This window comes from Rhinolophus ferrumequinum, chromosome 8 (assembly GCF_004115265.2).
Source record: "Rhinolophus ferrumequinum isolate MPI-CBG mRhiFer1 chromosome 8, mRhiFer1_v1.p, whole genome shotgun sequence".
NCBI lineage: Eukaryota > Metazoa > Chordata > Mammalia > Chiroptera > Rhinolophidae > Rhinolophus > Rhinolophus ferrumequinum.
Genome location: NC_046291.1, coordinates 60,326,238 through 60,340,135, shown reverse-complemented (window position 1 = coordinate 60,340,135; position 13,898 = coordinate 60,326,238). Strand labels below are relative to the sequence as shown.

At 33.4% G+C, this 13,898-nt stretch overlaps 1 protein-coding gene across 2 annotated transcripts in view; it reads right to left on the bottom strand.

The window, feature by feature from the left end:
• Positions 1–13,898, bottom strand: part of KCNH7 (potassium voltage-gated channel subfamily H member 7) — a 423,623-nt gene that overhangs the window by 38,866 nt on the left and 370,859 nt on the right. Inside the window, exon 10 of one of the 2 annotated variants that reach the window (XM_033112181.1) lies at positions 10,777–10,976. In XM_033112181.1, coding sequence (XP_032968072.1) covers positions 10,777–10,976 — 200 coding nt within the window. Of the gene's footprint in view, positions 1–10,691; positions 10,977–13,898 lie in introns of those variants that run through there. The other variant, XM_033112182.1, reaches the window with a different exon arrangement.

The following is a 13,898-nucleotide window of genomic DNA, read 5'->3' as shown; positions in this document are numbered from 1 at the left end:
ATAGAGTGGTGAGTAGCCCCTTTTTCATATATGAAAATTGAAATACAAATACATTAAAGAGTTTTATTTGTGGATGAACTAAAACTCCAAACTTACTCCAGAATTCCTTCAATTATTGTGACTTGCCATAGCTGTCTATAAGATGGATTTCTAAAGTTGCTCCCAGTATGGTGAGATGCAAAATGTCTCCCATTTATTTTATTTATCGATTTGATCAATAAGTAACAAAGAATAGAGATTAGCATACATGTCATTTTCATTTTGTACCAGTTAGGGTATTTGTTCCGCAAATGATCAGAGTTAGATAACAATACAATTGTTTTTCTAAAGAAAATGATGGCTGTATCAGGAATTATATAACTTTTTTGCAAAATAGCAGAAGCTCTTAAAATAGTAGAAGTTCTCTTCCTCCACCTATCTGATTTCCTTTCTGTAAAATGTATTTATTCTTGTTACCCAGCACTCTGAATGTTCCAGACACAGTTCTAGCCTTTCACATTTTTACTTTGACCAACTGAGCTATAAACCAGCTGTGAATGTTTCAAAAGCTATTTATGCCAGCTATAGTTAGTGGAATTATATAATTCAATTATATTGTGCATAAAAGAATGAAATATGTATAAAGAGAGAGAGCAGGATTCCTCCCCCTTCATGAAAATAAAGCTAAATGATTTAGAAAAACTTTACAAAGGTCAGTTATTTTAAACAATGCAGCCAAAGATTGCTTTTTCTTTAGGTTTTGCATTAGGTGGGGTTGCTTAAACATTTCTAAAAGTGGAAATGTTATACAGTCTATTAACTCTGATTATAATCCAAAAAATAAGAAAAAAATGTGACCAGAGAAAAGTGACCAGAAAATCAGAAGTACATGGAAATTAAGAACCACATTCTGTGAAAATCACTGGATCAAAGAAGAAATAATTTAAAAGCAATAAAAGGAGAACATTTCATACGAAAACACATGGACCCACAGAAAAACTTGCATTGAAATGAAAATGTATAGTCTTAATGCTTTCACTATTACAAAAGCAAGACTCAAGCAATAAAGGATTTTAACACAGATATTAAGAATAATAGGACAATCCAAAGAAATCAAAAGGAGGGTATTAATGAAGATAAATGCTAAAAACAAAAGGAATAGGGACAAGAATAAGTAAACCCAAAAGCTAGTTCCTTGAACAAATCCATTTAAATATACAAATCTTTCAAAGTCCTGCTAAAGGAAAGGAGAGAAAACAAACATACAAGCTTAAGATTACGAAAGCAGATGTACCTGCTGATACAGGAAAAAACTAAGTGAATTAAAAGAAAATTCTACATGCAACTTTATAACAACTTTGAAAGCCTAGATAAAATACATGAATTCTTAACAGAACATAAATTATCAATATTGACCAAAGAAGAAATAGAACAAACAATTACCATATTACAGTTAGAATGGTGATTAAAGAGCTATTAAAATGACAAGAACCAGATGGTTTTACAGATGTTTTCTTACATTTGAGAGCATATAATGGTAGACCAATACCATTATAAAATAACACAACATTTTAAATAATTTACTAGCCAAAAAAAACGAAGTATCAAAAAAAAAAAAAATTATGACCAAGTAGGATTTCAGAAAAGCAAGGATAGTTTAAGAGGATAGTTCTTAAGAGGAAAAAAAGCTATTTTCATTGAAGTCAGCTGTTACCACTTAAAATTATTTTTGAGAATCTAGTGAACTAAAAAAGCCAATAAATAGTATTTTTTAAAAAAGAAAATGAAGTTATCTCTTTTTGCTACTGATGTGATTATATACCTACAATGTTCTAGAATAGATTGTCAAAACCAAACCAAAACCAAACTAAATTTCCCAAAACCAAACCAACCAAACTAAATTTCACCAAAATAAGGAAAAGGTCCTATTAGAATGAGGCAGAGAATTTGTTAAAGTGGCTATAAAGAAGATAGCTTTACTCCTTGTTATCTAGAAGTAGGTAAAAATGAAAATGTGTTATGTATTTCATTTTTTCAAGTGACTAAGCCATATAAAATTTAAGAATAATTTTAATAACAAAGGTAAGAGTTCCTAAAAAGAAAATGACAAAGTCTTATTAAAGGAAATGTTGTACAGTTAAGATCTAAACCAGTGGTTCTCAATCCTGGCTATATATTAGGATAGACATATAAAAATACGGATGATCAGACTTCATTATAAGCAATTCTGATTTAATTGTAGAGTAGATCTGAAACCCTGAAATTTGTGTAACATAATTCAGATGGTTTTAATGTGCAGCAAAAACGTAAACTTAATATTGAAATTCCAAAGTTATGTAAAAATTAATACAAAATTTATAGGAAGGGCAGAGTTAGCAGCAGGCTTACAATCCATTCTCTATCTTTTCCAAAGAACACCTGCAAATAAAAGTGAGCAGCCAGTGACACACATTAGTGACCTGCTCCTGGCAAACACACTAAGAGTGTGGGGTAGTTCCTTTCTACAGGGTTTTTTTTAGTACAATGTATCTAGTCTAAATTATGACAAACAAACCTTTTGTCAGTAGATTTATAGGACATGGCTTTCTGGAAAATGTTAGGTAAACTACGTAACTTCTGGACTATAAAATGTGGGTGTTTAATGACCTAAAGTGTTTCATTCTGCTTAAGTGTTATGTCATCACATGCATACACTGTCTAGGGACTATGTTAAATTGTTAAATTTGAGCCAGAACATGTGCTAATATAACAAGGAAGGATCTCCATGCCTTGCTTATGCCCTATGATTGAAATTATTGGTTACATCTTGATACCAGTTACAGTTTCTGATTTCTATGAGCCAGATTTAACAATTGTTGGGTTATCTCCAAAGCCCAACATGGAGTTTGTTGTAATTGAATAAAAATAGTCATATATTTTACATGGAAGAATAAGTATTCTCAAGTAGCAGATAAGAAAAACAAGATTAATAAGGGTTGACCTACCTTGCCAGATATTAATGCATGGCATAAAACCACTAAGTACAAATCATTATTATATTGTCATAGGAATGGAAAAATAGAGCCAATTTGAGAGTACAGATATGTATCCCAATTACATCTGATAATTTAATGTATAAATAAGGTGGTATTTTAAATCAATAGGAAAATAATGACTTGCTTAAATTCTATCAGTACTATTCATGTGAAGAAAATAATTTACAAAACTATATTTTAAACAGATTACAGAACTTTCTCTTTAATCGTATAACAAAAGGAAATGTAGAAAACTAATTGTATAAGTCATAGGTTCAGTGAGACCTTTGAAAAACAGGACATGATCTCTGAACTACATAAGAAAAGTTACCCAATTGGATCATGTTAAAAAACTAAACAAACAAAAAACTTTTAAATCCATAAGATATCCTAAACGAAACCAATATATTGAAAAGAGTTTAGGAACAAATTTGATGGAAGAAAAAGCATTGCTATCTGTAATTTATAAAATAGTTCTTATAAACAATAAGAAAAAGGTAACCAAAAACAATGTAAAACTGCTGAGTAGGTAATTCATAGAAGAAACATCTTGATTAACCATACTTGCTTTATTATAATGTTCTGACCTCAGTGCCAGTGTCACCTATTGTTAAATATTAAGCAGAGCTCATAGATAAAACAGATAAAATTAGAGTTAGACTCTGGGCTAAAACTCTCATCTTAGGAAACATTACTAAGGCCCCATTTTCACAGCATCCACACATGGTAATTCACAGTCCAAACTAGATGGTGGCTAGGATGGAACTCTAGGATTCAAATAAAATAACTATACCTATATGAAATGAGTCTGGCTTTATCTTCCCATTATGGTAGGTGTTTCTAACTACTACTAACTACATATTGACTGATACAGCTCAGTTCTTTGTGTATTGCATAGCATTATAATCCACTCTTACCAGGAGAGTGGAAAAAATGAACTACAGCATATATGTAAGTGATTGAACATAGCTCCAGAGTATTAAAATGCGTCACCTGAAGGGCTAGACCCCAAATGAGGAAGAATCTTGGCAGATGGTCCTTACACTGGGTGTCAAGTTCTGCTGGGGGTGTGCTACCTGACCCATGGGAGCCAAAGAGGCAAACTAAAAGAGGTTCTTCAGGAATATCTGGCATGAAAGAGGCGATGATTATATATTTGTTTCTATCTACACTCATCTCCATGGATAGCAATATGTCTAAACCAAAATAAATAAATAAATAAATAGATGTAACTTTTCTGAGTACTTCTGCCTTAAGGCTGTATGATCAACTGGGTTAGATAAACTGTTCATGCTGATTTTCACCCTTGGAAAAAAGATTTGAAAAATCTGACTTACTGGGTGAACATTTACATAACCATTTTAAACGATACTGGGGATGTCTCAGACAATACTTCCACTAAAGAAAATATTGGACTTTTTTTGAGGGTGGGTAAAAATTGTCTATGGTTTGTTTCCATTAGTTTTGATAAATGCTCAGTTCCTCTAATGTTTGAATTAAAAATGGCCTTAAGGTCACATTTCCAAGGACTATTTAAAAATTGAAGTTTGATGTCTCTCTCAATTTTCGTTACTGGCTAAACCTGTGTTGAATATTAAGTGACCTTAAACTGAACTGAGTTTGAATTACTCCTGTGTTCCTACCACTCCAAAGAAAATCTCTGAAAACACATCACACTCTTTGGCAAAAGAAATTGCACTCTAAAGTCCGGTTCTAATAGTACCACTATTTTAAAGAGTTAAAAAGACAATTTGAGACATCATTTCCACCTTCCTACTACTGTAAGAGGAACATTAGTAAATGGAGAAACTGAAGCACAGAAGTGTGTTCATTGCCTCAGCATGGTGTTTCTGCAATGACTGCGTTTCTTGTTTAAAGCCGCCGACCATGCTGTCATTATTTCTCTCAGCTCAGGAAGTGCTAAAGATCAGATCCCACTGCTGTGGAACTCACTTGGCAAGGAAGCAGCATGGTGCCAGCTGTAAACAAGTCCTTCTAGATGGTGGTTGGATGCCAGGATGAAGTGGCCATCATCATTTGTGAAACATGACTGAGCACCTATCATTTGTGACCTGAAAATACCAGATGCCTGTCTTACGCTTGGTATCGTTCATGTCAGGTGGCCCCAGATGGTATTTATTGTTCTTTGTGGTATTTTTGAGACTTTAGGGTAAATAGTCTTGGGGGAAAATAGGAAGGGCACATGCCTTGCACTTTCTTAAACACGGGTTCTTCAGATACTGGCTACAGTAGGCAAGAATGTATGCTAATAGTTGATCTTTCTAGTGCAAAATGTTACTACCTACCCAGTTTCTGCAGTTAGGCAATTACTACTAGCAGTTAGGCAATTACTATCAACTAATCAACACGCAGGTGAAACTATCTTTTTAAGTGCATTGTAGGCAACTATTAATTTAATTCAACTCCTAAATGGTTACTAGGTTTTAAAACTAAAAGATGTCACCAGTCCTAAGGGTCATTATCATCTAAATGCAGGTTTTTGCCAATCTCCATGTCCCCTTTCTAAATGTGTAGATTTACTTGTTAGGCTATTTGGACCTAAGTTAGGCTATTTGGACAGAAAATGGGCATGTGTTTTTTAACTTAGGCAATATTTGTAGTGCTATCTGTAACTTGACTGCTAATTTTGAACCTATGCTTTGTTAGAATATTACTAGCCACACAAAAAATATCCATCTAAATTGTCCAGGCTCAAACATTGTATTATGCTGTTGATGATACCTTTAAACATGAGCAATTTTATTTTCTGAAGAATTCTTAGAAACAGGGTCCTTGCCTAGTGCCGGAGTAGTTAGATATGAAGGCACCATATTTTTAATCATTTTATTTTTCACCTCTATGACTTTAATCAGTCAAAGTTTTTTGACCAATTTTTATCAACTTTAGTATTTAAAGGATCATTAGCAAATGGTAAAGTCGAATAAAAAGAATACGATGAAAATAAGCCATACTATTTTATAAATTTTGCTTTATATTTTTGATGGGATTTAATGTCACAAGAATGGTTTTTATCTTAGTTGCTGTGTTGGACATAACTGAAAGAGCTCGCCATTATATTTCACTATGGTTATCAAAATAGTCCATGAGTGGAGTCAATCTGAATGTGAAAATCTGGCACAGATGAAATCATTTAAATAAGTGTAGAAAATGAGTACAACAAAGTTTTTTGCAGTAGAGTTAGAATGTGGATCAAATATAAGGTCAGTGCTAGTAGCTAAGTAGATAGTAGTAGGTAGTAAGTAGTAGTATTAATAAGTAGTAATAGTCAGTTAAAGTCAGTAGTTAAAGTTTAAGTGACTAAGATAGATGACATCAGATCTGGAAAAGAGTCATAGAAAGAAAGGAAATCAAATTTTCATTAAAATGCTCCCATCAGCCCCAAGAAGTAAGAATATCTATTAAACAATATGGGATTCTTTATTGTTTTCTTTTCTATTTTGATTGGCTTTGTTCATTGGGCCCATTATAAATACATGCTTTGTTTCTCAGAGTCCCACTGCGAATCTAAGCCTTTTTTGTTTAGCCTAGTAGGTTGGCTTTTGATGGAAACACTAAAAAGTCTCCCTCGTTCAACTCTGCTGCTATCCTACATCTCCTCCTTTCTGAGGAATTAATTTAATCTCTGCTAGACCAAGATGACTGTTCCACATAGAGCAATTACCCTAGAGTGTTTTTCTTTCTCCTCCAAGCTGATACCTTCAGTCTTTTTCTTTTCTTTCCAGCCTGCCTTTAAGGAAATCTTGCTTATTTGCCCTGGTGAAGAATTTATCCCTCTTCCTAGGTTCTTATTTCAACTCCTTCTCCATCTGCCTTTCAAAATTGCCTCCATTAATGCCTAAGAGAAAAAGCAAAACAAACAAACAAAAAAACCCAAAACTCAATTATTCCTCCTTTTTTTCATAAAATAAACAAAGTTGTTTCTGGATTTCCTGCCTTAATTCTGCCTCGTGCTCTCCGAGATATGTAGCTCTACTCCTGTCCTTGTTTTTGCCTGAAATGGTCCCCTTTGGTTCTATGCCATCACCAATTCTAACATACTTTTATTCCAGTGGCTGCTGAATAATAGAAAGCCGATATTCCATAAGGAAGACTAAGAAGTCCACAACAGGGAGCAAGAGAGTGGGTGGCAGATAGGTTAGGATTTCCATCCTCCAGCAGAATATTTCCCATAATAGTTGTTTTACACATTTAGCAGATTTGAGTGCTGGTGCTTTAAAAATATTTGAAAATGACAAGTTTAGTGAAATTGCAGAGAGGTTAAGTGACTTGCCCAAGATTAGTGGCATATCGAGAGCTAGTGCTTGGGTCTTCTGAATTCCTATTCCATACCTTTTTCTTTTTTTTTTCTTATTGGTCAAGAATTACTGGGGGGCATTTTTAGGTGAGGAATAACATTTGTTATTAAATGTTCACAAAGGCCTTTCTTTCATACCAATATGATTTGAAATGATGGAGTAACTTCTGTCATAATTGATGATTTGCCCCCATCCACAATGATGTATAGACCATGGTCACTGGGGCTGTTCTTCAGTCATACCAGGCTTTTGGGTGTGATGTGGAGAAACTTGATTCTGCCCTGACCTACAAGGTGATTTTCATTTCTTGGCAATGTTTTAACTAAAATCTAGGTTGGATAATTTCAGAAAGTTTCATATTAGGTTAGAAGGCAGCTTTGATTTGGGGAAATTCCTTGAAATGCCATCTGTCTTATTCTGAGAAAACACATCCTTTTTAATTAGTCAAATTTCTGGGAGTAGAAGGAACAACATTTTCGAAATTTATTTTTGAGATAATTTACTATTCCTAAGCCTGAAAACATATGCAAAAAACATCTTCCTTTCACTAGTTTCAATATCCCACCCCTTTTCCTTTTGCATTCTGAACCATTTGGTTCAACTGACAGTGTTCCCAGAATGTTTTCGGTTCTGGAACAGTCTGGCAATAGCTGTTTCAGAGAAAGCAAAAGATGCAGAGAACAAGGAATATGGCTGCATATTTTAGGTCAATTCTTTCCTATGCTTTGTGATCTATCAAGGAATTAAATGTTTGGAGCTTTGAAAAATAATTTTAGGTCAATTAATACAGTGTGACTGGACATCTTATACCTCATTTGGACCTGGCTTGAACAGCAAAACTGAACTGAAATATTTCATTAGAAATTATATTTAAGGTTATACTTAAATGAAATAATGTGGAATGCTGATGTAAAATACAACACTTTGATGTACTTTTATGTATCACAATACATAAATTCAAATCACTTTAAATTATTAAATTATAATTTAGTTAACAATTAACTGACAAGACAGATTTTAACAATGTACTTTCAGAGGTTTAGAAAAAAATCCACTTAGATTTTTTTTTTGGCCTCTCAATAGTCTCAGAGTACAGTTGCTTTTCTCTAACCAACTTCATTTTGCACATTGTATTAATTAGCAAGCATCTTCCATTTGTCGAGTTTTCAGAGTTATCTTGCACTTTGATTTTTTTACTCACTTTGTAGTCACAAGATGAGAAATGTAGACACTGTGTACAAACAAGAAGTTCGTGCAAAGTCAAGCTCTCAAAACCACATGCAAGACTCAGTGGCACATGGTTTAGAGCTCACACACTTCAGGATCATGTGACACAGGCATGCAGATGAGAGGGAAGGAAAGCACCTACGTTATGAAAATAGAGGGTGATGAAAGAGAATGACATTTTCTTTATGACAATTATCTAATGCAAACCGTATACCCATAACCTTTACCAGAGTAGAGGAAGGGGCATATATGTGACTTTTTGTGGGGATGGGGACACTGTATATAAATATTATTAGAGGTCAAGTCACTGTTAAAGTTAAGGATTTCTATTCTGTACTTGGCCTCTTCCAGGTTATCTTCCCCAATTTCTTGCTTTGTATTTCCTCTGCTATATCATGCAAAAGATATCAAAACTAACATTGGAAATCATTTAACAAGCTCTAAACCTGACAGATGACAAGGGTGTTCTCCACAATTTACACGAGAATTAAATTGGATATAAATACCTCCTGTTCTTACCGGTGGGTGTTGTGATTCCATGTATTAAGGTGTGAAGCAGACAGGAAAGAGATAAATCTTTCATAAGTACATTGTAAATAGGCAAGTGGTATATAAACCATATTTATAGGTAATAGAGTCAAACAATGAAAGGTAAATAGTTGTCACAAAAAAGACTTTATCACAAAAAAAAGGTCACAAAACTAGAGTTATATGGAGAGGGGAGGTACAATAAATAAATGTTTTATTACTGCTATTGAAATAATCTGGCAATATGAAACAACAAAATTGAGTGACACGTGTTTTGATTAAAAGTTCTTGACACTGCTTTAGCAGACCCACCATTAAAGAATCCCCAATGGTGATATGTTTGTTAAACAATAATATAGGTGGAAATATATAAAAAGTGATCAATTTATAGGTATTTTCTTGTGAGATTAAAGTGTTACCCTTGTGAAATCAATTTATCCAATGAATTTTTACAGGGAACTTTGGGATATTTAGAAATAAGTCATGAAGTTCAGTTATTATTTTGCATAAAATATGCTAATTGATTAACTCTTCAAATTAAAATTTTTATAATGACTGTCCTTTTCAATCAAATAAATCACACACAGCAAAGATAAACTAATCCATATATAAATATATCTTTCAAATTGTGCAATATTTGCAATGCTTTTGGCACCTTGACGGTTAATTTTGAACCTTTGCTTTTTTTCAGAATATTACTAGTCAAATTAAAAAAAAAGTATATCTAAATTGTACAGGTTAACTTATGCAAAAACTGTATTATACTGTCGATGTCATTATATGTGAGGAGCTTTGTTTTCTGAAGATTCTTAGAAACAGGGTCCTTGCCCAGTGAAGAAGTAGCTGTATGGGAAAGGACCACATTTTTAATCTTTTTTTAATAGGTCTATAGTATGCCATAGAATTTGGACTTGTCATATAATTTATCTTTAGCAATCAGTTTCTACAGGCTAACCAGCTAGGTCAAAAAAAGTGTGCAATTTTCCTAATAATATAAGAGCTCTGCGGACCACACTCATATCACAAATTCTGCTGATTTTTGAGCATTGATAGAGGAGGAAAGGGTTATAAAAGGTGATTGGTGATGTTGAATTTGCTTAAAAGTTATGAAGGAATCCATATCTCCCCCTTGAAAGGAAAGATGAATTAAACCAGGTACAGTAAAAGGGCGCATAGTTATCTGTTTAAAATATAGAAAACTTGTCCTTCCCATAAACATGAAACTTCCTACCATTAACGTTTATGACATACTTAAGGCCCTAAACTCTCCCCAAAATCCTCAAAATGTCCTATTTTTTTTTTAAAGTGTTAACCTTGGATCTCTGTTTGGGGGTTCATAGTTATTGTTTACTTGCCAAATCCTAATGTACGTGGGTCCAACTATTTTTGGGGGGGTTCTGGCAGCTAGGCCATGTGATGAAAGCCCAAGTCCCAGCTTAGCGATGCTCTTTCTAAGCAGAAGTGGGAACTCTACTGCACACAGTTATATCAGTTTGCATCACGTTATAATGCTTTTGCCACACAGTATAACTAGAATATAGCACCATGCAATGCCATGAATTGAAAATGAGACACTATCTCCAGGGGAGAAAATAAACATCTGAGAGAGGAAAACAAAAACAAGGGGTTCAAAGCTGGTGAGACTAGCTTTTCCATTGTGGCTGTAGCTATAATGCCTATGGTGCTTCCATTTTGGAAACAGAAATACATACCATGTTCATGTCAATGCCATTGGTGTAAGTCCACGCATGTTGGAAATATTCTTCAAGCCGTTGCCGCAGAGGGTTGGGAATTTGGTGAAAGCGAATGAACTCTTTTACTCGCAGCATTTGCATGTGGTACCTGGCAGTTCCCGAGTATAGTCTTTGGATAATTGCAGATACGTTCCCAAAAATGCTTGCATACATTAGTGCTGGATTGGATGAAAAACAAAGTTATGGGGGAAGACTGCACTTGTGCATATTGTATCTTGTCAGAACATCAAGTATGTCGAATTTTGATCTCAATCCAGTTGTGAGGATTTACGACTGGCCCATTGTAAGCGCGCATGTGTCTGTGAGTGTGTGTGTGTGTGTGTATGTGTGTGTGTGTGTGTGTGTGTGTGAGCGCCAGTGTTGGGGGGTGGAAGTTAAGCCAATACTATTGTAAATTTTATAATTTTGATGATAAATGTGGATAGAAGTATCTAAATTCATCATGGATTCTAAATTAACGTAAAAAACTCAGATTGTTTACAGTATCAACCTATAATCTGCAGTGCTGATTAGAGACAAAATGATTTAGAATAAACATGTTATACTGTAATAAGAAGGCATGTCATGGGATTACCATAAATGTGTTTTATGTAATTGGAGTTAAAAATGTTAATTTTAAATGATGATATCTTGCATCTCAGCTTAAAACCTACCCTTGTAGTAAAAATCTATCATAAATCTTAAGATTATTTTGAATACTTTGGATTTGCTACAGAATGAAAACTTGCTTTAAGGAATTAATACTTTCCTTAGAGTTTTATTTGTATACAATTTTTATTTTTAAAAAATTCATTTTTATACTATTTCTGCATGAGAAAGATATCTGGTTTAGAATATGAGAATATTGTTTTATTTTTATAGAGAAAAATAGACTACATCTTTGTAGTCTATTATTTCATCGATGGGAAGAAAGAAACTGTTATGACATCCCTTGCTATATATTCAATGCTTAGGTAGAATATCCCTTTTTTGTGCTTCCTGGGCTAAATATTTGTGATTGAGCATAAGCATTTTAAGCCTTCTTCTCTTTCTTATTATATTTGCACTCAGTTTCTAATAATCCTAAAAATCCTGTACAGAAGGTCAAATCATAATACCTGGTGTATATCTTTGGGTGTGTCAAAACTTAGAGAGATGGTAATATGTTTAAGGCACTAAAATTGCAATATACCAAGCAAGTGGGAACAAAAGCAGTTTGAAGAGTTTGATTCAACTATATTCAACCAACACATTTTTTTCCCCAACACATTTTATAAAACATTACTTCTATAAACCACTTAATCATTTTTAAAGTAGATTTTGGTCAGAATCAAAGTAAGTGTTTTAAAATGACTTATCTTCTTGATCATTTGCTTTCTTTTCCATCTTATCTTTGTCTTAACATGGTCCTTGTTGACCACAGGTGTCCCAAATAAGAGAATGTCCCAGAAAAAGGGGTGCCCCTTTGCTTTTATCTATTCAAAAGGGTGAAAGTTGGGAAAACCTGTGTGGCTGAATTGGGATGTGTGAAAGACAGTAAATCTCAGGACGGTAGACAAAGTGTTTAGTTGTATCTTCCACAGAAAAAAGATGTGAGCTTAATCTGAGTAAATGAATAGTTGATTCAAAGGGGAGTTAACAATACTTGCCTGAAACTGATTCCTGTGATCCAAGGAGGTTCATGTGAAAAATGTATTTTACTCTACATAATTATAGTGTTGGAAATATTTGTGTATGCTGTTATGTTTCCAAAGTACATACCATATTCTCAGGAAATAGTACAGATTCAATTAATGTGATTTAATCAGAGGACACATAATCATTGCTACATATTTTACCTAAACCATGTAATTACTCAAAGAGTCAGGGAAAACATTCTTATTTCATTTTCAATAAATACTGTGGTTTTATCTCCATACTGCCCTAAAAATGAACCAAAACATTAGTTTGGGTCATAAACAGGCATTTTCCATCATTGACAAGATGGTAAAATCCAGATTACGAGTACATAGTTGAATACATGAATGACCTATATTTCTCTTAAGAAATTCTATGCTGATGGCTTTTTAAATTACAACAAAGGAATGAATTTCTTCCTATTTTTTGGAAGCAAATAGAACTAAAGGCTGTCATCCATAGAGAAGCACAAAATGATTATATTCTGTACACATTATTTAATTAATTCCTATTAACTGGCATAAAATATGAATCAAAAGCAAAGTGGTATACTGTGTATACAGGTATTTATCTCTTCAACTCACCATTTTATTTAGCTTTCTTTAATAGGGAATTATTTCATCAAAATGGTTTGCTTTGGGTTTAAATGTTATAGAAATAAAACACACACATCTTAAAATTTTCTTCAGCATACTGTACCCCAATGCTAACCAAACTAATGAATTATGATATGCTAACCCAATTAAGAATTTAGTTTGCCATTGGGTGTTAGCTTGAAACACGCTGATAGAGCAAATACTCTTGGTTTTCTACATATTATACAAACTTAAAAAAAAACAAAAAACTTGTAACCTAATATTTTATTGGCGTGTAATTTACATATAAAATGAATCATTTAAGTGCATAGTTCAGTTAGTTCTGACAAATGTATACACTCTTGTAAACACAATCAATATATAAAACATTTCCATCACCCCAAAATAATTTCCTATGTTCCTTAGCTGCCTGCCTACTCATTTCAGACCCTAGGCAACTACTGAGCTTATGTCATTAAAGATTAGTTTCAATTTTCTGGGATTTCATATACGTGGAATCAAAGTATACATGTTAATTTGTATCTGACTTCTTTTGCTCCATATTATGTTTTTGCGATTCATTCTGTTGTGTGTATCAGTAATTTATTCTTTTCTATCACTGAGTAGATTTGCATTATATGGCTGTACCATAGTTTCTTTCTTCTGTAGCTGGAACTCTCACTGTTTTTAGTTTTTGGCTATTATGAATAAAACTGCCATGAACATTTGTGAACAAGTCTTTGCTTTGAACATATGTTTTCATTTCTCTTTTAAACACCTAGGAATGGAATTGCTGATTTGTGTGGTATGTTTAACTTCATTAAGAAACTACCAAACTATTCCCCCTAA